Source organism: Rhinichthys klamathensis, unplaced genomic scaffold (genome assembly GCF_029890125.1).
Source record: "Rhinichthys klamathensis goyatoka isolate OS25496 unplaced genomic scaffold, OSU_Roscu_1.1 h1tg000011l_1, whole genome shotgun sequence".
NCBI lineage: Eukaryota > Metazoa > Chordata > Actinopteri > Cypriniformes > Leuciscidae > Rhinichthys > Rhinichthys klamathensis.
In genome coordinates this window covers 968,516-993,927 of record NW_026606564.1, presented here as the reverse complement: position 1 = coordinate 993,927, position 25,412 = coordinate 968,516, and the positions used below count along the sequence as shown (strand labels likewise).

The 25,412-nt window shown below is 38.8% G+C and overlaps 1 protein-coding gene across 1 annotated transcript; it reads left to right on the top strand.

Moving 5' to 3' along the window:
- Nucleotides 1–956: 956 nt before the first annotated feature.
- dvl3a (dishevelled segment polarity protein 3a) lies at nucleotides 957–22,911 on the top strand. The gene is made up of 15 exons (XM_056263248.1): nucleotides 957–1,492; nucleotides 5,031–5,100; nucleotides 6,418–6,536; nucleotides 6,674–6,789; nucleotides 6,941–7,082; nucleotides 8,129–8,222; nucleotides 9,150–9,219; nucleotides 10,649–10,788; nucleotides 10,863–10,939; nucleotides 11,020–11,087; nucleotides 11,964–12,113; nucleotides 13,669–13,800; nucleotides 14,513–14,680; nucleotides 17,358–17,561; nucleotides 21,898–22,911. Exons 1-15 carry the CDS (start codon nucleotides 1,332–1,334, stop codon nucleotides 22,224–22,226), a joined length of 2,040 nt encoding a protein of 679 aa, XP_056119223.1. The 5' UTR covers nucleotides 957–1,331; the 3' UTR covers nucleotides 22,227–22,911.
- Nucleotides 22,912–25,412: the final 2,501 nt, after the last annotated feature.

Sequence of the window (25,412 nt, the reverse complement as noted above, 5' to 3'; positions counted from 1 at the left end):
TGAAGTTTACACCTGTCTAAATTTGCTTAATCTTGCTACATTTAACACCACGGCATAATTGGTACACACTTCATGAATTATTTGAAAAAAAGTGACATTTAAAGGACATTCTGGGAGTTGATGAACATTTCATGTGACAAATGACTGAGCGTCTCCCTGTGATCTTAATATTCCTGCAAACCACAGCAATTATAAACCAGGTCAAGTGGTTGCATTTTATCTAATTTTATCTAACCTACTTTAATGTGAAATACAGGTTTAGTTTTATCAAGAGATACAACTTTTTATCAACAGATATGGTAGATTTTACCCGTTTTAAAAGTATTTTTATTAGTGAAAAAAGAGAGAATTAAGACAAAATGCTAGCTTTTATCTCCACAAATCTCCCTATACTTTTTACATTTCACTAAAACTTTGACGGATATGTGGAATAAAAATGTCTTTCAGTCCAGTAAACGATTTTATAAACATTTTATCTTAAGAAAACCAAAGTGTAAAAAATGTTTCACTACAATGAAATTATAACCCTCTGAGTCTGCGGTATTAGTGGATATTTTTAAAGAAAACTGAATCATATGCAGTAAAAATAAGACTTGAGAAAATGCATTCATAATTATTATTTGTAAAAATCACACATTATGTTCCCATTTTATTTATTTCATATACGCTTCATTCACACTTACCTCGATCATGATATGACACAGTTTACCCCTAACCGAACACATGGCATGTTGTGCCACTCTTTTAAGTCAAGTTTTTATGGCTGAATGTAAGTGATTCCAGTTCATATTAGATATCCATAAGTAGGCGTCCTCTGATTTCTACTTGCCAATAGGCCAACTTAGAAAAGCGGCTCAACTTGCCCCACTCTCCAAATGGCATCTGTTTAGTAGAATGACCCCACGTAACTGTTTTCACACCTACCACCCCTCTCCGCTAGGGGGAGCGCGTTTCCCCGGGCAGTCGGCGTCAATGAAAGCAATACAAAACCCTCTGTAAGGAGAGCACAGGGAAGCTCTCCGAGTAGCCTCGGCATTCCTGACCAAAATAAGCTTCTTTATCACACATTTCACGGATTATTCTCTGTTCTCGACAGGCGGGATAGAGTGAAATAAGAGTATGGATCAGTAATCGCCCTTTAAACCAGTCAGCTCATGGAATATTTGCGCTGATATCGAAGATTCCTGGGAACTCCGGAGGAGAAAGAACGGGATTAGCAACAAAAAAAAGTCAACTGGCGGGTGTAAACGAGCAAAAGCCCATTCTGGAGGGGCATCAGGGGAACCCCCTGCGCTGGATGACCGCCGATTACTTCTCCCCAGCGGTCTGCAATGGGGGAGACTAAAGTTATCTACCATCTCGACGACCAGGAAACTCCATACCTGGTCAAACTGCCCATCCCTGCCGAAAGGGTCACTCTTTTGGACCTGAAAAATGCTCTCAAGAAACCAAACTACAAGTTTTTCTTTAAATCTATGGACGATGACTTTGGGTGAGCCTACCGTACATTAGTTTTCTTAGCACTTGTGAATGTTTTCTCGGGTTTAACTTACAATTCCAGCTCCTCACACACTTTCTCCTCTTGTTTGGATCAGGGATCGACTGCCATGATCCAGGCTGATATAATATATCCCTCATTAGTTGCGTTGGACGCACTTGTGTGTGAAATGAGTCAAATGCACAGTGTGTGTGTGTGTGTGTGTTCGCGCGGAGTTCAGCAGGGGTGAATGTTGGGTCCTGTTCAATTGTCGACGGCATCCATTTTAAGACTGGATTACTCTCAAATATGGCTTTTGGCCTGACGGCACGATCTTGGGTGTAGTTATAGTTATGTGAGTGGTTGGAGAGCACAGTCAGAGTATTACAGGAGGGAGTTGTTCAGGATCCGTCCTCCTTAAATGTTCTCCAGCGTCAGTCTAAATTACCATGACTACACAAAAAGCACTCGTGGTTTTGGGGATTCTTTACGCTTATTGTGCTCAGACCCGGTTCCTAAAGTATTTTCTTTTTTCCCACAAAGCACCTTCGTGCCAGAACATTCGAGAGCGAGTATCGCCGAAACTAACCCGTTTAACTAACACTTCGAGGAAATTTCCACCCCGATTCAAGAGAGAAGTACAGTAAATCTATTTGAATGGGCAGTGCGCATGCGCGATTCAACGACCATAATGTACCCCGAAAGGATTTTTTTTGACCAAAACATTCGAGGTGCGTTTTATATTGAATTTTGGATGCGCTTAACGGGTTATAATATGGTCTTGGTCGTTAGCCACTTTTCCCAACGTTTTCATCACTTAAAGGCCTTTGAAGTTGCTGTGAACTATTTGACTTATTTGGGCCTTCATTAACATGGTCACCAAAAAGCAGGCCTTGTTCATATTTGGATCTGTAGACCTGGTGCCAGAATGGTAAAATAGAAGTGATGTACAGGCCTGAGAAGTCCTGGAAATAAGTTAGGGGTATATATATTTCAAGCTTTGCTGTACTATTAAATATCATTGGTTAGAAAATTCTCTTTGTGAGCGCTTTTATAGAGTAAAACTTGCTTGCAAGGCAGTGTGTGAAATGTCTTATTGGACATTTTCTTTATATCTAGGCATTATTACAATATATAGTGCTTAACAGGTCACTTTTACATACGTTGAAATGATTGAAAATGTCATGAAACTTTGCTTTATTTTTATTATTATTTACTAAGCCTATGTCCAGATTTAAAGGGATAGTTCACCCAAAAATTAATTTTGTCATCATTTACTCACACTCATGTTGTTCCAAACCTGTATGAGTTTCTTTCTTCTGTTGAACACAAAAGAAGATATTTTAAAGAATGTCGGTAATCAACCAGTTGACGGCACCCGTTGACTTCCATAGTAGGGGAAAAAAACACTATGGAAGTCAATGGGGTCCATCATTCTTCAAAATATCATCTTTTGTGTTCAGCAGAAGAAAGATACTGATGAAGGTGAGTAAATGATGACCGAATTTCCATTTTTGGGTGGAACTATCCCTTTAAAAGTCCATGAGTATTGTATAAAGTGTTGCCTGTATCTTAACTAGCTTGGGAATCAGTCACATTTGGAGACCTGGCTAGTGTTCTTGTCCTGTCTGTCTGTTTCATTAGCCGAAAGAATGTTGACTTGGAACAACTGCAGGCTCGCTGTGGAATGCCCTGATCGCTTCAGCACTGGCAGCTTTACAGCTTTTTCCAGTGAAATATGTCGTAGTTTGATCGTCCCATTCCCCTCCCTTTAACTCCCCTTCAACAAAGTTCATTAAAAGCTTAAAGATGTTCGTCGTTGAAGGGCAGGCTCCGATTTCTGCCAAATGGAAACGACTAGCTCAATTGAATCTGTCTCTATTAATGTTTTGCATGTCTGCCAACACAACAAAGAGGCTTTTTACACATTTGTAAATACTATTATTGGATTGGAGTGTTTGTGAATGAATGAAAGATTTTTTTTTTCTGTATGCACATCAATTCAGGTAGGCTAGTTTGTTACAAAGGGGTAGTATAGAATTAAGAAATATTCTGGATTTAAGCATCTGTTGCGTATAATTCAACACCACGGACAATCATTTTGATTTGTCCCACAGTTTGTAGAAGATGGTTAACTTTTGGGAAGTTTGTCTTGTGCTGTGACAAACTGTACTCTCTAATACAATTATTATCAATAGTAGCTACACTAGCATTGATTGCTTTTATTTGATCAGAAAAACAGTAAAACATACTAATACTGTGAAATATTATTACAATTTAAAATAATGTATTTGTGTTTCAATATACTTTAAAAATGTAACTTACTCCTGTGATGCAAAGCTGAATTTTCAGCATCTTTACTCCAGTCTTCAGTGTCACATGATCCTTCAGAAATCATTCTAATATGATGATTTGATGCTCAAGAAACATCAGTGTTGAAAACACTTGTGCTGCTTTTTTTTTGGAAACATAATTTTTTTCAGGATTCTTTGTGTCAATGTAAAAGCCGTTCTGTTAATTTGGATAAATGTAATGCTTCCTTGCTGAATAAAAATATTAATTTCTACATTTTCTATAAAAAAAACTTAGTGACTCAAGTTTTGAACAATAGTGTATATAATAATTAATTCAGAGTCTACATGGAAATGTCTATATGGGGCTTTCGAATATGTCAAAGTTGGGGGAAAAAGTTAGGAACTTGGGACGGTTATATATACTTTCCTTAATAGATTCCTACAAATTCAGTCTTGAAGTTGATTAAAAAATGTCCATGGCCAGGGCTGTATTTCTCAAAAGCATTGTGAGCTAAGTTGATCATGATCATTGGTGTCAATGTTTGTACGATCTACTCAGGCTTACGGTGCTTTCGGGAAACACAGCCCTGGAAAAGTAATGAAAAAGTTGAGGAAATTACTCTAGTGATTATAAATTTATCTTGTTATGTTCTAGATGTTGGCTCAAAATCTCAGACTTTTTTTGTTTTACACAAATAAGTGTGATGCAAATACGTGTAATTGTTTAAATCTTTTCATTTCAAGCATTGCTGAAATTGCGCGACCTGATTCTAAATTATAATTGTTTTGATTTGGAGTGTCATTTTACAATCTTGTTGGTTGTGAGCATAATGTGAGCTTGCATTTGTTTTACATACAAGCATTCGAACAAACAGGGTTTTTTTTTCATACAGGCTTGCAAATGCAACATTCTAGTGGTACATTTCAGTGAATATCTGAAATAACTTTGATGTCATGAGTTTTGAATCGTATCTGGTGGAGTCTCCCTCAGCTCTTCCATTTGTTCTTCAGTCCTTTGTGTGTTTTGTGAGCACGTGTGTGCAATGCTTATCTAATGAATGCGTTTCTGATCCAACCTGTCCTTTCTTTCATCTAGCCTAATGGCATTGTCTCATTTACGCATTCTAATTTATTCCCAGACACTCTGGGGATCTCTAAAGCTGATCTTCCTTTATTTTACACTTCACACACAGACTGTGGTTGGAAAATAAGACCTTATTTGTTCTGATTGTGTTTCTCTGTTTCTTGTGTTTCTGCAGGGTGGTCAAGGAGGAAATCACTGACGACAATGCAAAGCTTCCCTGTTACAATGGCCGTGTGATTTGCTGGGTGAGAACAGAAACATACACACCCACACACACACACACACACACATCCCGTCCAGCCCTGCATCTTAATTCCCTGGTGCTCCTTGCATAATAGATCAGCCTTTTAATTCAGCCCATTCCCGGTTCTCTTGAGTGCTGACACTGTTGTATTTGTATTTTTCAAAGAGGCTGCCAGTCATTCCTGCTTACGGTTCACATCGGTGTGATGCAGCTAATCAAAGACTTTGGTATGCTGCATAGGCTTTGTTTTATGAGCTTCACATTCGCTGGTTTTCAGCCCGCTTTTGGTAGTTTATGTAAATGAAGAATGTTTACTCATTAAAATTCAAGTTTATTTGTCAGGGAAAGTCCGCCAGATGACGTGTTTGACAGCTCCAGGGCTTTCGTGAAAACTGATTAACAGATTATTCTTGTTATTCTAATTTTTGTATCCCCGCAAACGGACAGTCGGATCGACAGAGGGTTATTAACAGAACGGTTATTGTAAGAGAAGGTTTATCATTGAAATTGTATCGTACTTTGTCTACTCTTTAAACTGCGTTATGGTAAAAATGGAACACTTTGGCAACAGCTTTCTTACCTGTACGCGAGCGGCAGTTTGTTTCAGTTTTTCCCCACCGTGCTGTGTCCGCTGTCATTCAGTTAGGAACGTTGACTACAAACACTGAGTTTTTTCAACGCGCTGAATCCTTCACTAGAAACCGAAAATAACTCGCTCCTGCTAAACGTTCACTCTTTGAATTCTTGATGTTGACACCATTATGACTAAAAGTTTGCTTAGCAGTCTTTCCTACTAAAGCAAGAGTCGGTATTTGACTCTGGTTGAGCGTATCCATAGCAGACTGTTGGGAGAGGCCTTGGACGGCAACATGCCCACCTTTCATTAAATTTAAACTTTTTGTTGGAAATGTCACAAAAAAATTCAAAACCATATAAGACCTGCGTGAATGCATGGAATACACTAAGATCTTGGCAAATGTCTCTTAAACTAGTCTCTTTCCTTTTACATTCAGTTCAATTTGCTGTTCTTATTGCTTTGTTTTTTTAAGTTGCTTGTTCAGTCAGAGAAAAAGTTCTCTTGGGATCTGAAACCATATTATAAGCCATATATGAAGTGTATGGTATTGTAAAAAAATTTTATATTTAGAGATCTTAGTGTAGTAGTATTGAACTGAGATGTGACCCAAGTTCACTCAACATTGTTGAGCCCCATTAGAAGCAATTCTTATAAGCAGAAACCATGTCTTGGTTCATAACCACTTCAGGTTACAGCGTAAACGGCTCTTGACAATATTTGTTCTTTTGTGCATGTTAATAGCTGGTGTCATCAGACGGCTCCCACTCAGATGGATGTTCAGTGGCAGAGAGTCAGTCCGAGCGGCCGCCATCTCACGAGAGAAGCCAAGGCATTGGAGATTCCAGACCCCCGTCCTTCCAGTACATTTTTTTTCTTTTTTTCGTTGTGTTGTACTAATGATCAGATCATATAACAAGTTGGCAGTAAAACTCAAAATAAGGAATATGTTCTCACAGTCTTTTTGTTTCTGTAATCTTTAACCTTCTCTCCCACACAGTCCAAAGGCTGCAGGCAGCCGGCATGGTGTGGACGATGAGACGGAGACGGATTCAGTGGTGTCACACCGGAGGGAGAGGGACAGATCGCGCAGGAAACACTCACATGAGCACTCTGGTATGTGTCACCTCACCACCCTCATTTCTCACTGCATGTCTTGTGCTTTGTGAGACCTGCAATGGTTTGTATCAGTAAAAGGTTCACATTAGTAATAGCGAATTAGTAAAATCCACACTTGAATCAGTGATAATTCATGTTGTCTCTGTAGGAGGAAGGCAGAATGGCTACTCACGGGGAGGCAGAGGCATGGATCTGGGAGGTTATGACATCTGTGACAGCCGTTCTTCCCTCATGAGCAGTGAACTGGAATCAAGCAGCTGTTTTGACTCGGATGACGGCTCCACCAGCCGGTGGGTCTCACGGCATTTTTTCCTTCCCAAACCAATGCGCTCAAAATGATTACGCTCGCAGCGAGCCCCAATGGTTTGTCAGAGCTCAGACTTGAGCAATTTGACAAGCATATGTGGGCAATCATTAATGCAGTTTGTGGAGATTTTGGAAATTGTTTAAAGTAAATGTAGATGGTGTTGATAGGGTTGGGAATCAAAAACTGGTTCTTTCTCTGAACCAGTTGGAGAAGTTGTTTTGTGGTAATAAATGTACTTTTAATAATAATAATAAAATGTAGAGAAGCAAAAAATAACTTTAGTGTTTTTAAGTGTTTGTTTTAGTATTTGGTATTGGTGTATTAATACTTTTGTGTAGTATAAATTTATTGGTTGCTCCCTGAAAAGTACTAAAAGAACAATCAATCAGAAAGAATCAGCTGTTAGAGGGATAGTTTATTAAAAAACGAAAATTCAGTCATCTTTTACCCACCCTCATGTCATTTCAAACCTGTAAGACTTTCATTCATCATCAATATTTTCAGTGAAATACTGAGAGATTTCTGTCCCTCCATTGCAAGTCCATTCCACAAAAATTAATGCTTGCTTGACGGGTGAGAGAAATCCTCATCAGTTCTTGCCCCTCAATTATCATGTTTGAGCTTCCATTTACCATATTTGAATGATGTGCGTTGATCAATGTTTAAATATGATTAAAAGCCTAAATGAAATATGATTATCATATAGCAACCGTGTTTCTTCAGAATACTTGGATTAAACTGCTCAATTCATATCGACTACTTTTACAATCTCTTTATGGATTTTTTTGAAGACTTTCAATGGAATCAGAGAAATCTCAGGTTTCTTTAAAAATGTCTTCATTTGTCTTTCGAAGATGAACGAATGTTTAGGAACGAACGACAAGAGGGTGAATAAATGACAGAAATGACATTTTTGGGTAAACTTACCCTTTATAGTCTTTTCAGTTCCTTAGTATCTTCACATCTGTTTCACATTACTATTGACTCGAAACAGAATGAAATGCTCATGTAAACTGTGTTGTTTCTCAGTTTTAGCAGTGTTACGGAGCAAAGTGGCTCGTCCAAGCTGTTGAGACGACATCGCCGGCGGAGGCGCAGACCCAAAGCCCAGCAAATGGACAGGGTGAGACAGTGGATAGAGCGCTTAACTCTTTCCCCGCCATTGATGGAATTTTCCTAGCCTGGGAAAACCCAGACAACTTCCAGCAAATTTAGATTTGCTCTGAAAGTTAGTCTGGCAAAGAGCTCATTCAAGCCCATTTCCAATCCGTCGAAATCGAGGCACCAATCAGAAACGTTGGGGCGGGCTTTACACGATGACGACAGCGCTGGGATTTTGAAGCAGATTTTGTAGCCTACATTACAAAGATGGATGCGGCCGTCGAACATCACTCGTTCGAATCAGCTATCGCGTCTGTTTTAAGCGATTTGAACGTTTCCTTTTTGTTAAAAACCGAGCAAAGAACAACACTCGGAGATGTTTCTCCGCCGCTCTGCATACGTCATCTCCTTCATCGCTCTGATTGGGTTTAGGTCTATCCGCGACGTCCGTTGGTGACGCCCCTCTGGAAATGATTTGTCTATGACGCTTTGCCAGACCATAACTCAGTTACAACTGAGTCAAACTCATCAAAACTGTTAATTAATAAATCAAAACTGTTACCGAATGAAATGTCGACCCAGGACAAGGTAAAGGACTGTTCAAGCTTTGGGGTTCTTAATGGACTTTTTGTTCAAATGGTTTTTTTTTTTCTAATGAAACTTGCAATGCCAACATTCAGGTGTTGATAGAAAAAGAATGCAAAAACGAAAAGGCAGAATAATTCTTTTTACATGTTGCATGTTCAGATATTCATACAACAAAATATTCTAGGGGCCATGAAAGTTTTGTGAGAATGTTGATTAAAAAAAATTAAAGTGAAAATTCAAAAAAGTGGTAAAAGTGGCAAAATGTAAAAAAAAAACACTGGCGGGGAAAGAGTTAAGTGTCAAATAACATGTATATAAAACATTATATATTAAAAATGACTCTGTCTCTCTCTCTCCACAGTCTTCTTCTTTCAGTAGCATCACTGACTCCACCATGTCGCTGAATATCATCACTGTCACTTTAAATATGGGTGAGTTTGCATTATGGGTTTGTTCCTTTTTAATTTAACACTGAATGTATTCACAGTACAGCAGCCTTGAGTGCATTAAAAATATTAAAGGGGTAGTTCACCCAAAAATGAAAATTAGCCCATGATTTACTCACCCTGAAGTCACCCTAGGCGTATATGACATTCTTCTTTCAGACGAATACAATCAGAGTTATATTAAAAATGTCCTGGCTCTTCCAAGCTTTATAAGGGCAGTGAATGGCCGTTTCTGTTTTGAAGTCCATAAAAGTGCATCTATCCATCATAAAAGTGCATCCATCCATCATAAAAGTGCATCCATCCATCATAAAAGTGCATCTATCCATCATAAGAGTGCATCCATCCATCATAAGAGTGCATCCATCCATCATAAGAGTGCATCCATCCATCATAAAAGTGCATCCATCCATCATAAAAGTGCATCTATCCATCATAAAAGTGCATCTATCCATCATAAAAGTGCATCTATCCATCATAAAAGTGCATCTATCCATCATAAAAGTGCACCTATCCATCATAAAAGTGCATCCATCCATCATAAAAGTGCATCCATCCATCATAAAAGTGCATCTATCCATCATAAGTGCATCTATCCATCATAAAAGTGCATCCATCCATCATAAAAGTGCTTCTCTCCATCATAAAAGTGCAACTATCCATCATAAAAGTGCATCTATCCGTCATAAAAGTGCTTCATCAAAAAAGCTAGTTATTTTACTTTATAAAGTTTTAAATATGGATCATTTTCATACACAACTTTATAAAGTAAAATAACTAGCTTCCGGCCAAACGAACATACGGATTCCACTTAAGTGTAAAGCGCAACTTATGCAAGTAATGTGACTTACTGCTGATATTTACGCCACGCCATGACGCACTACGCTACTTCTGACGTCATAAGTTGCGCTTTATACGCAAGTCGACTGCGTATGCCCGTTTGGCTGGAAGCTAGTTATTTTACCTTATAAAGTTTTAAATATGGATAATTTTCATACACAAACGCATCGCTTCGCTTCAGAAGGCTTTTATTAACCACCCAGAGGCGTGTGGAGCACTTTTATGATGGATAGATGCACTTTTATGGACTTCAAAACAGAAACGGCCATTCACTGCCATTATAAAGCTTGGAAGAGCCAGGACATTTTTTATATAACTCCGATCGTATTCGTCTGAAAGAAGAATGTCTTATACACCTAGGATGGCTTCAGGGCGAGTAAATCATGGGCCAATTTTTATTTTTGGACTTGACTATCTCTTTAAGGGCATTGATTTTCTTTATTTTATTAAGCAAATAAATTTTCCTGCCCAAAGACATAGTCCCCTATATATAAACTAATTAATATTATAGATGTGCAACATATTATTAAAGTCAACTAGTTGCCTGAAACCTCTCTCGCTTGACCCCATTTAGAGAAGTATAACTTCCTGGGCATCAGTATCGTTGGTCAGAGCAACGAGCGAGGCGACGGAGGCATCTACATCGGCTCTATAATGAAGGGCGGAGCGGTGGCGGCCGATGGGCGGATCGAGCCCGGTGACATGCTGCTGCAGGTGAGGTTTGGATGAAGACCTGTTCAGGTTAGGAATCTGGTTGTATCAGTTCATATTACCGTTTCCTCTCACAGGTGAATGACATCAACTTTGAGAACATGTGCAACGATGATGCCGTTCGAGTGCTGAGGGAGATCGTGCATAAGCCTGGGTGAGTCATATTACAAAACATTCTCATTTATGTTTAGCTGATCAACAAAAGTGTGTTAACAACTGCACTTTTTTTTGCAGGCCCGTGTCGCTTACTGTGGCCAAATGCTGGGACCCAAACCCTAACAGTTGCTTTGCTTTGCCGAGGAGTGAGTGTTCACACACTCTCTCACACACTCATTTACACATAAATGCACCATAATATTCGTTTTAAAAGAAAATAATAATTTTATTCAGCAAGGATGCATTAAATTGATCAAAAGTGGCAAATTACTTTAAAATGTTACAGAAGATTTCTATTTAAAATAAATGCTGTTCTTTTGAACTTTCTATTCATCAAAGAATACTGAAAAAATGTTTCACAGTTTCCACTAAAAATATTGAGTAGCACAACATTGAAAATGATAATAAATGTTTCTTGAGCATCAAATCATCATAATAGAATGATTTCTGAAGGATCATGTGACACTGAAGACTGGAGTAATGATGAATATTCAGCTTTGCCGTCACAGGAATAGATTACATTTTAAAATATACTAAAATAGAAAATAACTGTTTCAAATGTAATAATATTTCACAGTATTAGTTTTAACTGCATTTTTTATCATAAAAATGCAGCTTTGGTGAGCTTTTTTCCCGCCAAAACTTAAGTCACAAACTATTGATTGGTAGTGTATACATCTTCTAAAATATGTGACGGTTTTTTCATTCAGTGATAAGCTCTCAAATTTCATTGACACTTTAACATGTTTACACTAAGTGTAATAGATTTGAGAGCTGCATGGGAGGGCACGATTTTAAGACTCATTGTCCAAAAAATCTAAAAGTGCTGCAAAAAACAATTGCAGAATTTTTTTGGGTTGTACAATCATTACAATGTATTGTGGTAGTTTTAACAATAAGGTTAGTTAGAATAGTTCTCTGTCATTGTTCATCTTGTAAGGAGGTTTGTAAAACTTGTGGTGAAAAGGCAAACTCACTTGTTTTGAATAGCTTTGTTGAGTACTTGTTGCCTTCTGTCCCAGGTGAACCCATCCGGCCCATTGACCCTGCAGCCTGGGTGTCCCATACGGCAGCCATGACGGGTGTCTATCCCGCCTACGGCATAAGTCCTTCCATGAGCACGGTCACCTCCACCAGCTCCTCCATCTCCAGCTCCATCCCAGAGACTGAGAGTAAGACATCTGCTGTTCACTCTCCTCCAGATGTTATTGCACACCACTTGGGAATCTTTAAAAGTTTAGTTCACCCAAATTCTGTCATTAATTACTCACCCTCATGTCTTTCCAAACCCGCAAGACTTTCGTTCATCTTCTGAACACAAATGAATATATTTTTGATGAAATCGGAGAGCTTTTTGTCCCTCCACTGACAGCTGCGCAACTACCACTTTGATGCTTCAAAAAGTTTATAAAGAGATCGTAAAATTAATCCATATGAATTGAGCGGTTTAGTCCAAATTTTCTGAAGAGACTCGATCGCTTTATATGATGAACAGATATAATTTAGGCTTGTATTCACATATAAACATTGATCAGAGAATCTAAACAGAAGCTCATCCAAACCTGCTTGGCACATGAGAACAAACCTCATTGGTACAAACGTGCTGCGTAACACACGAGAATGAACCTCATTGGTTCAAACGTGCTGCGTAACACACGAGAATGAACCTCATTGGTACAAACGTGCTGCGTAACACACGAGAATGAACCTCATTGGTACAAACGTGCTGCGTAACACACGAGAATGAACCTCATTGGTACAAACGTGCTGCGTAACACACGAGAATGAACCTCATTGGTACAAACGTGCTGCGTAACACACAAGAATGAACCTCATTGGTTCAAACGTGCTGCGTAACACACGAGAATGAACCTCATTGGTTCAAACGTGCTGCATAACACACGAGAATGAACCTCATTGGTTCAAACGTGCTGCGTAACACACGAGAATGAACCTCATTGGTTCTTGCACGTCAAGCGAACATGCTTGAGCTTCTGTTTACCACAACTGATGTGCGAGTTGAGGAATGTTTATATCTGAATAAAAGCCTAAATTGAGTCTGTTCATTATATGAAGTGATCGTGTCACTTCATATGGATTAGTTTTAAGATGTCTTTATGAACTTTTTAAGTGTCAATTGCATAGACTGTCAATGGAGGGACAGAAAGCTCTCAGATTTCATCAAAAAGGTCTCCATTTGTGTTCAGAAGATGAACAGAAGTCTTACGGGTTTGGAATGACATGAGGGTGAGTAAATGATGACAGAATTTTCATTTTTGGGTGAACTATCCCTATAAGTCTCCACTATTATTATTGCTTATACCTAGGCTTATGGATTTGAACAGACCTACATTTTGGCATGTAATTCATCCCACAACATTTGTTACAGACATGAATCATACCTCAAATTATGCGGTTTGTTGAAGAGAGTTGTACTGTTAATTTTCTTGTGATCAGACTTACTAGTTCTAACTTGCAAATGACAAAATGGGTGAAAAATGTAACTCTAATATTTCATGTAGTTTTTGTAATGTTGTAAAACGTTTAATTGTATATGAATATACTTGTTTATCGTTTTATTTTTGCATTGAGTATAACCTTTGATGCTGGTATGGCATTAAAAAAATAAACACCTTAACAACTGTGTAGCAACATAGAATGTGGGAGGTCCTGATTTCTCGCCACCAGGCAGATTCTTTTGTAAACTGTGTGTTGTTCTCCTCGCAGGATTTGATGACTACCACCTGTCCGTCCACAGCGACATGGCAACAGTTGCAAAAGCAATGGCCTGTCCTGACTCAGGACTGGAAGTTCGAGACAGAATGTGGCTGAAGATCACTATAGCCAATGCTTTCATAGGTCAAGACACACTTTTTATTTAAATGATAGATTGTACCAATATTCAAGTCAGCATGAAACAAGATTTTTTGATTGTCTTTTCTTCCCTACTTTGACGTTCTTTCTTGTGAAACCGCTTTTCAAACGAGAAAAAAAAATGCAGGCGGGACTTTTTTTGTCCATTAGGAATTGATCGGATCATTTGATCGCTGTCGTTTGCTAATTGCTGTGATGTCATGTGAGTGGCAGGTTGCTGAAACAGATGTTATTGAGCCGCCCTCGTACCAGTGGGACAGTAGAGATGTTGTGATGGGGAGAAGAAGTTAGTGTTATTGATCAAAGATTATGAGGGCACATACATTTTTTTTTTTTTAAAGATGTGCACGGATAAATAATTTATTATAAACACTGCAATATTCCATAACAGAAATAATAATTGTTTATTACAGTGTACATAGCAACAAGATAAACACTGCAATATTCTGTTTGAAGCCTGTCCCTCCACACTCAACTGCAAGCTTGCAATCATTTTTTTAGTGCAGAACCTACATCTCGAATCCGGTCAACAACCGATGCATAGAATCAAGTCCCTGCCCCAATTTATTTTTTCTTTTTCACAATATGAGAAAAATATCTGCTACTTCCATTTTATCACAACTTTCAAATAAACATCAGCAAACTACTCCATGGAGGCGCTGTATATAATAATTGGTGCATATGTTGTTTTTTTTAGGCTCTGATGTGGTTGACTGGCTGTTTCATCATGTGGAGGGCTTTGCAGATCGCCGTGAAGCACGCAAGTACGCCAGCAACCTGTTGAAGGCTGGCTTCATCCGCCACACTGTCAACAAAATCACCTTCTCCGAGCAGTGCTACTACATCTTCGGAGATCTTTCTGGCAGTAAGTACTTTTATGAGATTTCTGTCATTTACTCACCCTTGTGTTGTTCCAAACCTGTATGACTTTCATTCTTCTGTGGACTAGATTATAAAATATGGATCTCTGAGCTGTTCTTTACCAGACAATAAAACCATACTGTGACCAGGGGCTGTCAAGATCTGAAATGGATGAAAAAGTTAAAGTGGTCCTATGGTTTGAATATGTGGCATGTGACTTGCCATCTGAGAGCTTTTGCTTTAAATTTCAATCCTCTCACAAAGCCATCATATGGCATAGCCAGGTCCCGTCTCGATCTTTTTGCAGCTTATTAGTGCAGACAAAACCGACTGTGTTGTCGACTCGCGTTGCCTGCAGCTAGGCCAAAACGTTGCGCTTCAACACACGTCAAAGACAACCGTCAACTAGCACTCCATAACTCTCCATACCAGCAGGTGGCAGTAGTCTATATTTGTCATTCAAAAAGGGAAATTGGGACTGCGTTCCAGTCCAAGGCCCTGTCCCAAATGGCACACTCCGGACTTGTGGACTTCCTCAGAGTCCACACTTCGGTGACGTCATGTAGTGCAGACCTATAGGGCCCTTAGCGCGAGTCCGCGAGGGCGCATTGAGAGGTATTTTTGGGACAGACTCGATCGTCACGCCGGCAACAGGAAGACGGTCTGATTATGGACAGGAGCTACAGGTTCGGGGAAATATGCTGCCTATTGTTGTTGTTTACATATGACTCAGTAAAGCCCTGACATTCTGTTCTATTTATTTAATGAATCGATCGTATTATTCAGCTCGCTATTATTAGCCTATGTTTGAGACATCAACCACTGGTCGATGATCATAATGTTTGTATAAACTTGTCATAAAAACCGTAATGATAATTACACTTAAATATTTTCTTCTCAGCCATGTTAACAATTGTCCGTGAGCGAAATCTCCTCCCATCCGTTGTCTGATTGGCCTTTCGCAAGGATTCCTGGGTAGTTAAAGTGCGTGGAGCCTGCATCTATGCGGGCTTCGCTGAAGACCGCTTCAAGGGTACAAAGGGGGCGCTGCTGAGCACACTTCAGAGCGTTAAAATGCTAAATGGGACGGCCTACGGACTCGTAGACTCGGCGAGCACGCGCAATTTAAGTCCACGAGACCGAAAGTCCGCATGAAGTGCGCCATTTGGGACAGGGACTTCCCTCTGTCTCGTTCACTCGGATGTACGTCATTGCTTACGTTGCATGAGTGGCGGGATCTTTGCAATAGGCTGAATTGGAACGTGCTAAGCCCTTGATCACTTAGAATCCACTATGGGATTGATATATTGTTTATTTTTTTCCCTTACGAAATTGTTCAATGTCGCATTCTGTATATAGGGGTGTTTTAGTTGTTTTAGTTGTTTAAAAAAAAATAACTTTTTTTTACTTTTAGAGTTGTTTGTGGTGGGGTAAATTAAACGCAATATGCGTTGACGTCACAATCGTGTTGCATTGTGGTATATGGAGCTGCCTGAAGTGTACATATGAAGTAGATGGTCAAACCGAGGGACTGACGGTCTGTCCATATAAACTTCCCTAGTCCACTTCACGAAGTGGAACGCACTTCAAAATGGCGGCAGGGATTCGCCCGACGGGAAGTTCGCAAGTGCGTGTCCAAAAGTGGACTGGAACGCAGCCTGATTTGTCATTCAAAAAGGATACTAGCGCTGCGTCCAAAATCGAATACTTCCATAGTATATAGCATGTGAAAAACAGTACTCCAACGTATGTCCAAATACATAGTTTTGGAAAATTAGTAGGTGAAAAGTCGCTGGATGACCTACTACGTCCAGCGATATTCTGAAGTGTACATTCGATGGACACTTTACCATCCCATGAGGCCACGGGAGGGGATTTATGAATGGAGGTGAAGCGACGCAACTGATGCTGACAGTTGATGTCCGGATTACATTCATACTATATAGAACTTACTTTTTTTTAATGGCCGCAAAGTAAGTTCTTGAGCCCCTGCAATTTAATTCGTGAAAGTGTATCGTGGGGGACCCTCACCCCCCAGAATACGATTTCTACCAATGGGGAAATGTGATTTCGCCCCTCCCCCCGCAGAAGTCTGTGCTGAGATCAGAGCGATCTCTCTCTCTCTGTCAGATTCAACAGGCCTTAAGCAAGTTGCAACACAAGTCACATGGCTTGGCGGCTTCAATATGCATTCATTTTATGGAGAAGAACTGTTCTGAGATTCCTCTAAACATGTCCTTTTGTGCTCCACAGAAGAAAGAGTCATTTGGGTTCGGATGAACATTATTTATATCCTATATATTAAGTAAAGACAAAATTTCGGGCTGAGCTAATCCTTTAACACAACGAAATATCACAGTTTACATATGGTTCCTGCCCATTGTATATTTAAATAAAACAAATGCGTTCTTTCATTGTAAGCTAGTAGGGGATTTTAAACCACTATTTGGATTTGAGTTGTTATTAGTCCAGATGTTGAATTTATGAATTTTCTGTTTGATTATGTAGCTGTATAAATATTCTACTGCTATGTTTAGTGTAGGCTTGTCAGTACGAGGGGAAATTCTATTTCAGGCTCTAGCTATTCATGGCCTCATCTGTCCCGGTGAAAGTTGCCGTCACTGTACATTCAGGTTTGCATTGTGTGGACACTCTATCAACGGGACCGTGTTTTGTTGTAGACATGGCCCATCTCTCTCTGAATGACCATGACGGCTCCAGCGGGGCGTCTGATCAGGACACTCTTGCTCCATTGCTTCACCCCGCTGAAGCTCCCTGGCCCGCCGCATTCCCTTACCAGTACCCAACAGCCCATTCCCATGCGGACGCAGCTCACAGCTACTCTGAAGCCGGTGGAGGCAGCGCAGGCAGCCAGCACAGTGAAGGTGAGTAAAAAAAAATTTGCTATACGGTAGGGCTGTCACGATGTTAGATTTTTCACACCACGGTTATTGTGGCCAAAATAATTCACGATATCGATATATCGCGATATCTATAGAAACCTTGGGGGAAAAATGTCAAATCAGTCAAATTCATTTTTACTTTGTTTATTTAATTTTTCTTTTTTTGCATTTTTACTTCTTGCGTTCTTATATTTGAATGCACATTTTTGTGAAGTAAGACAAGCATGTTAAGTATATCTGGTTTCAAACTGGAGCGAAACACTGTCTGAATGTTTCCTGAAAAACTGAAAAGCTCTTAAACCTATTGTTGCGCCGGTGCAAGTCATGCAGATTTGAACAAAACTAGGGCTGCAACAAACGATTATTTTGATAATCGATTAATCTAACGATTATTAGAACGATTAATCGACTAATCGTCGATTATTTCGCAGACTGATCAGTAAGTTTGGAACGATTATTCAGCTTTTCCAATTAGTTAAAACATTGAGTTATACATATTCTAACTATAATATAAAAAAAGAAAATCACTTCAGCTTTTGAAATAGTTGTTTTAATGAACTTTGAGCCAACTAAACAGGTCATTCTCTTTAAGTTTTCAGATTTCGGTCCAACTCAAATCACACACAAATGCTCTCTAAGCATTGTTTAATAGGCCCACTGCTTTTCTTAGAACTGAAACAGAAAAAGGGACATTTACTTCAGGACACAAAGAATGGTAAAATATTAATCTGCAAACAATTATTATAATTATAAAATTACAATCTTTTTTTACATGACAATTGAGCTGACAGAGACGTTCTCATTCCCTTTTAATTTATAGTATGATAAAGTGACTGCCGTGATATTCTTCCTATATCATAGGAAGGATATAACATCTCGTTTTGTAAGTCTTCATGATTATTGAACAAAATACAGACAAGTGATAAGACTATAATAATACCTAATATACTAATAGTGTTACAATAATAAAAACAGCCCTGACTCCTAAGCTCGATCAAGCTTTATTCTATACAAAATAAGTCATCACATTACTGTAATTATATTACTATTGATAATATTATTACTATTATTAGTAGTATTGCATTCTCTAATAAAGAGAGATTTGCCGCTGGTGGTTAGTTAGCTCCAGCTGGAGAACACTCACTTCTCACCGGCTCCTCTTTTGCCGGGATGTTTCCTCTTGCACCCCAACATTGCACACGACAGCATTCTTGATTTGAAGTTTTGTGAAACTTTCCCAAACCTAAACCTTGCTAGTTCGGATTCGTTTGCACTGTCATTATTCGCGCTGTTTTCTCTTCTACCGCAATAGCATTTGTAAGGGCTGCACTACACTCTAGCGCTACAGCGCCGTAGCGTTCAAATCGCGGGATTGCAGGCCCTTACATTAGGTCACGTGAGATCAAACGACTACTCGACAACAAAGATATTTGTCGACAAATTTTTATTGTCGACGTTGTCGACAACGTCGACTAATTGTTGCAGCCCTAAACAAAACAAATTAAGTGCAAATACAAAAAATAAGACGAGTAAAGAAAACGGGGTACTTAATAATCACCACTTATTTAAACATATGAAAACAAAAACCCGCTGTTAACAGGTTAATGTCACATTTCCCATTCCATGACTAGTAAAATAATCACAATTTACTCTCTGTAAAATAGCGTAATCCGCAGGGCGATGGACACGGAGATGGGTAAAAAGGTTGGTGGCTACACATTCTGCAGATTGGGCTTAAGGGGGTCGCACACCGGACGAGAAGCGCAGCTCCGCGCCGCGTCGCGTGTAGCACACCGGACGAGAAGCGCAGCTCCGCGCCGCGTCGCGTGTAGCACACCGGACGCGCACTTTCTCAGTTCATGTCCAGCAATACTGTTATGTTTAAGGACATTATGAAATTAAGATCATGTCTGTACTATGTTATGATTGTACTGTACAATTAAATACAATCGTTGCCAAGTCTGCAGTCTGAACACTTTACCTCAGTCAGAGCGCATCCGTTAACTGAATGATTTGAGAATCTCACCTGAAAATCCGAGCCATTGCTGGGCGTCGCGGACAGACGCCGAATGGTGCCGGTGGTGTGTGTAAACTCCTAGAAAATAATGTGTTCGAATTTGAAAGAATTCTCTGCGCCCGTCCGGTGTGCGACCCCCTTTATTGTGCTGTTCTTTGAAGCCGAAGAACTCCCATACCAGAGTGGCTGCGCGGGCGCGCGCTGCGTCTTCTTCTCATTTGATAGATGTCAGCGGGTGCAATACTGCCACCTCAACTGGCGCTGAAAAGTCCTATTCATTTTAAACATCGTGGTTATCGCCAATACCGGTATATTGCCACACTCTAAATTAACACGATGTCGATATTTCAAGCTTTGAATATCACGATTATCGTCAATACCGGTATATTGCGACACCCCTACTATACGGTTTAGTGCAATTGGATCAATCCTGCAGGCTGTGGTTTTAGTAAGAAAATACTAGGGGTTGAACGACTTTTTAACTTTTGAACACATTTATGTGATTAAAGTCAACGTCAACAAGTCAATGATGATGTCATAAATGAATAAATAAGCCTTAACCTTGAGCTGACTAGTCGCCGTCAAGCTTAAAGCATCATGGCAGAACATTTAAGTCGACTAGTCAATGCAGCCCCTAGTGAATACATGTGCTACCGGTTTCAGAGAGAAGCGCAAACAACAGATGTTGTTCACGAGTCTCAGAACGGCCACATGTTCCTAGATCAACATCTTTGTTGGTCCCAGAACAACATTCCAATCAACCAATCAGATTTGAAGGACACGTTTACAGTTTATGTCAAGTTTAGGCTTACAACCAGGGTTAGGTGCTTCTAAGTCCGTGTTATTCACCTATCATTTCCCTCTGATTTTAGGGATAAGATATTGGTAGGGATAGGTTTAGGGGTGTGGTGTATATATATATATATAAATATTAGGGGTGTAACGGTTCACAAAATTCACGGTTCGGTTCGATACGATACACTTGTGTCACGGTTCGGTACGATTCGGTACGTTTCCGATACAGCAAAAAGAAAGAATTGCCAGAGAAATTTCCTTGGTTTAATTTTTTTAATTATATTTTTATTAAAACTAACATCATAAAGTATGATATTTTTTAACTTTGAGCAATGATGGAGGAGCTATACTTGACTTTTCTTAGGAGCTTATAAAACAAAACAGCTCCTTGGACAAAATGAAATGTAATATTGTAGTAGTTATAAACAAAGGTTTATTTTAGCTCAGATTAACATTTGAGGGCAGCAATTGTATTCATAATGTAAAAATAAAACCGACATGATGTTACTTGAAAGCATTATAGCCTACTATTCCTGCCAAACGTCCATGGTTACAGTCAGTAGTGTTACTACAGTAAATCCGTGGTAAATGTTGCTGATCTGTGGACACTGGATAGTTCATTCATCATGGCACAATGTTTCTTCCTGGTTTCCACGTCAGCGCTGTTTGATCCGTTAATAACGGAGAAATGTGAATGTTTCTCACTAGATCTCGCAGCGATGTTATTACTTCAGTGGCGAATTCAAATGTTTTCTTTACTGGGTTTCGCTGTGTAGTAACAGTGCTGATGATTAAGATTGGCTCGCGCTGTATTTGTCCAAACTGATAAACGGTCCGTCAACCACACAATAACGAGTGGTTTCGTTCCGCTTACATTACATTTGCCATTTGATGTTGGGCAATGTTGTGGTCACGCCAGCGTCTCTTACATTATGAGCGCGCTTGCCACGCGTGACGCGCCTACATTTGAAATAACGAAATTTTGGTCGGCAGGAAAAATGGTTCAACGAACCGTTCGGTTCAAAAATGCGTACCGAAAACCGAACCGAAAGCCTCGTACCGAACGGTTCAATACGAATACGTGTATCGTTACACCCCTAATAAATATATATAAGTATATTTCTTTTTTGTTTAATATATTGAATAATAATCACAATAAAATGATAATAATTATGATTATTTTATAGTCTTATAAAACTTGTTTTAGTTTTTCTCAAATCATTCAGCACTTAAAGGATTTCGCACCTAAAGTCTTTCAATTTTTCAACTTTTTTTATTTTGATGCCCCCCCCCCCCCCCCACAAAAAAATCGGCCCAATCATTCTAGAATGATTCATTATTTTCCAAATAAAGCTTTTCAAGTCATCTGATGAAACTTTTTTTTTCATGTCACAATATACATTGCAGAAAAAACTAAACACAATGTCAGTTTTTTTTCCAATGTTGTGCAGCCCCAACTCATTTAAGTAGCGTCTCACTCACTTCCCTTAACGTTGCTGTCCATAGGGAGCAGCGGTTCAAACTGCAGCTGGAGCAGGACTGAGGGCAAAACCGCAGCTGGAGACTTCAGGATAGGAGGCGGAGGCGAAATGGGCGACGCTCATGAGTTTGACTTCCGCAGAGACAGAGCCCCCAGCGAGCGCTCGGCGGCGGCACCCAGCGAGGGCAGCGTGCGAAGCTCACGATCTCACAGCTACAGCCAGAAGCAGGGATCCGCACGAGCCGCCCCGGGGTCGCCGTCCGCCCGCCTTCTCGCCAGCATTCCCCCCGAACTCACGGGCTCCCGCCGCTCGTGCAACACAGCCAACGGGGAGTTCTTCGTCGACATCATGTGACTTACAAGCAGAAGTGCCCAAACAGTTTTTTGCCTTATGGATTACAAAAAAAACGTGGCCTACTAGTGCAACCGATTAGAATTAGGATTAGTGCTGACCTAAAAATCAATAGCTTGTGACCCCCAACAATACCTAGGTCTTAGAAATTAGTCTACTAAAGCATAGGAAAACATCAGTTCCTGCTTACAAGAACAGATTAAGACTTTTGTTTTTACTAAATTTTGAGTAAAATCACCTCCAAAATAGTTGGGAAATGTGTTATTGGAGAAAATGGACAGATTTCCTCTTATGGATGGACAAAAAAAAAGAGATTTTGAGAGAAATAGCAATAATTGAATGGGATTTAGTTACAACACTATATGGGTGTGAGGTTTCAAGGTGAATGTAGTCCAACCAAGGACGTAAATGTCAAAGTTTGGAGAGAAATTTCTGTTGTCATCGGCCCTGTTTTAGCGCATATTAGGAGGTTCTTAACTTTTTTTTTTTTGGTCCTTTTTTACATTTTTACTCTCAGTAAATGTCTCTTGAAGATATTTCATTATTCACGGAAATTGTTTTTACTGAGAAATATATTTTTCAGTGTTTGTCAGCAATATTGTATTGGGAGAATTTTTTGAAGAACCATGTTAAGGAGATTTCTTTTTTTAATTTATAAATATAGTTTTATTGTGACATGCTTGGAGTACATATGCGTCTGTGTGTGTTTTATGGGTTCAGCTTGTGGAATGTGAAGGCTGTCCTCATCTGGAATCCAGATGTTTCTGGGTTTGTGTGTCCGTCCACATCTGCTTTTATTGTTCTTCGGCTAATATTCTCCGTGCTTCAACGTTTTTCAGAGCTTAAAAAGATAATCTCAAGTATTGAATCGTAGTGTTGGTATTGTTTTGGTACAATCTGGTTTGGAAGTCCATTAAAGTAGCCACTGAATGCGAATATAAAGTATGACAGTAAGTTACAGGTGTTTAGTATTAGTATATGAGTTGATAATGTTCAGTTTCTGCATTAACTACCTACAAGAGTGGTTGGTAACTAACTAGACTTAATTAATTGTGCAGGATTAGGACAGCAAAGCAAATAGGCTCATAATCTGTGAGGGGGAAAACATTTTTTGATGGAAAATGAATTAGAATCTAGTCAAATTAAGACTGATGCCAACAGGGAATGACCTCATCCTTGAAAACCAGTATAATGTAAGATACGCAATGTACGCATAGAAGAAAATACAACCAATGTTACATTGAATTCAGGTTCACAAGGAAGTTTAAATTTGGATTTAATTTAGTCACCCTTTTGCTTTGAGTATTTATTTATTTATCTAATGCCATGATAGATTTATTTATCTAATGCCAATCTCCATTGTTGGAATTAGACAATTTAGAATTAGCAGATAGTTAAAACTTTTACTTGTATAGAGATATGGATGCACATTATCCCGCTTCTTTCTAAACTGCTTACCAAATATATGCATGCATGGGTTGAAATTATTTTACTAAAAAAATATATATTTCAAGAAAAATAGTCTGCTTAGCAAAAAGACAACAACAATGCCACAAAATTAATTGATTTATTATTATATATCCAAGTTACCTTTTCTATGGACTAGTTAGTTACAGTGAAGCATTTCTCGGTTTCTATATATGGATACACTTTGAGTGTGCATATGAATTGATGCTAAGGTTGTATGTAGCTAATGTTTACGCTCAATTTGCGCAGGATAAGCGGTCGTGTCTGGTATTTTCCAAAGAAGTAGGACAGAGAACATGTCAACTTTAGCATTAGCCTTAAAAACAAAAACAAAAAAAATAGTGTGATGTATTGTCCATTAGTAGTCTTGACTTTTTAGGCTGCATGTCCGTGTAGTTCTTTTGTGTTTACTGGAGTTTGCTTTATACAAAATTGACTTAATCCTTACAGCTAGCACAGAGCATCTATTAATAGAAATATTTATCTAAATTTGCTTTTGGTTATTTTATTCATCAGATCAGAAAACAACATATCGGCAGCCCTTTAAAGAGCATCTGAAGTTATTTCTGATATTGGCCAACTGTACATTTGTTTCCGTATCAACAAATCCTAGGCTACTATATGATATGCATAGGTATATATTTTCCCTCTTTTAACTCAGTTTTAAACAAGCACCACATGATGGGAGCCAAAGAAATAACAGCTAATATTTTTTTCACAGAATTGAAGGTGTCACTATTGAAAATAGACTGGATACGGGGAGTGCAGATGATTCAAGTGGAAAACATGAATCATTTAAACTTCAGATCCAAAGAACAGAAATAAGATACAGACAAATATCGTACAGACAAAACATGCACATGAATGTAATTTCCCACATCAGAAAAGTATTTGGCAACTGATGGACTTCAGATTTGTTTCTGTATGAAAACAAATCCTGCTTTAAGATCATCATGGGTATACATTTGCCTTGGTGCCATCTTGTTCTTGGTGCCATCTTTCAGGCAGAGACACACACACTTTTAAACAAGCACCAGATTGGGAACCAAAAAAAAAAACAGACAAGAAAAAAATCGGCAAATGTGAAAAAGATGAAATGAAGGTAAGTCACAAAATATTAAAGACAGACAGCAACAGTGAAGACGCAGGGAGTACAGATGATTCATATGGAAACTAGGAATTGTTTTTGGTTGATATTGGGCATTGATATTGATAATAATCATGAAATTGATATTGGGTTGATGGATTTCAGAGTTGCTTTGGATTAACAAATCCTACCAGATGTCTATCATGTGGTGTAGATTATTCACAAATTGTAGTCAGTACTGATTCCAAATTACATGACAAAAATTGTAGTTAGTAACGTAATCCATTACATTACACATTTAAGATCATATAATCAGACTACTTTTTGATTACTTTTGACCTTATTTATAACATTGATTTGAATAGGATGATCTTGTAGCCTATAATATTGAAATAAAAATACAAAGAGAAAGAAAATATCCCTGCAATGATGAAATTATGTGAATTTGTACATTTTAAAGCATTTGAAAGACAAAAGCCTTCCAAAGAAAGCAATACATGGTTAAATGAGTCACTGAGTGATAATTCAAATATTAATTTGTATATAAGCAGTAGACCTTTATAGAAAGAAAAATGTAAACGATAAAAATACGTATTAGGGAGAAACATTTATATGTAATTTACTGCCATTGTGAG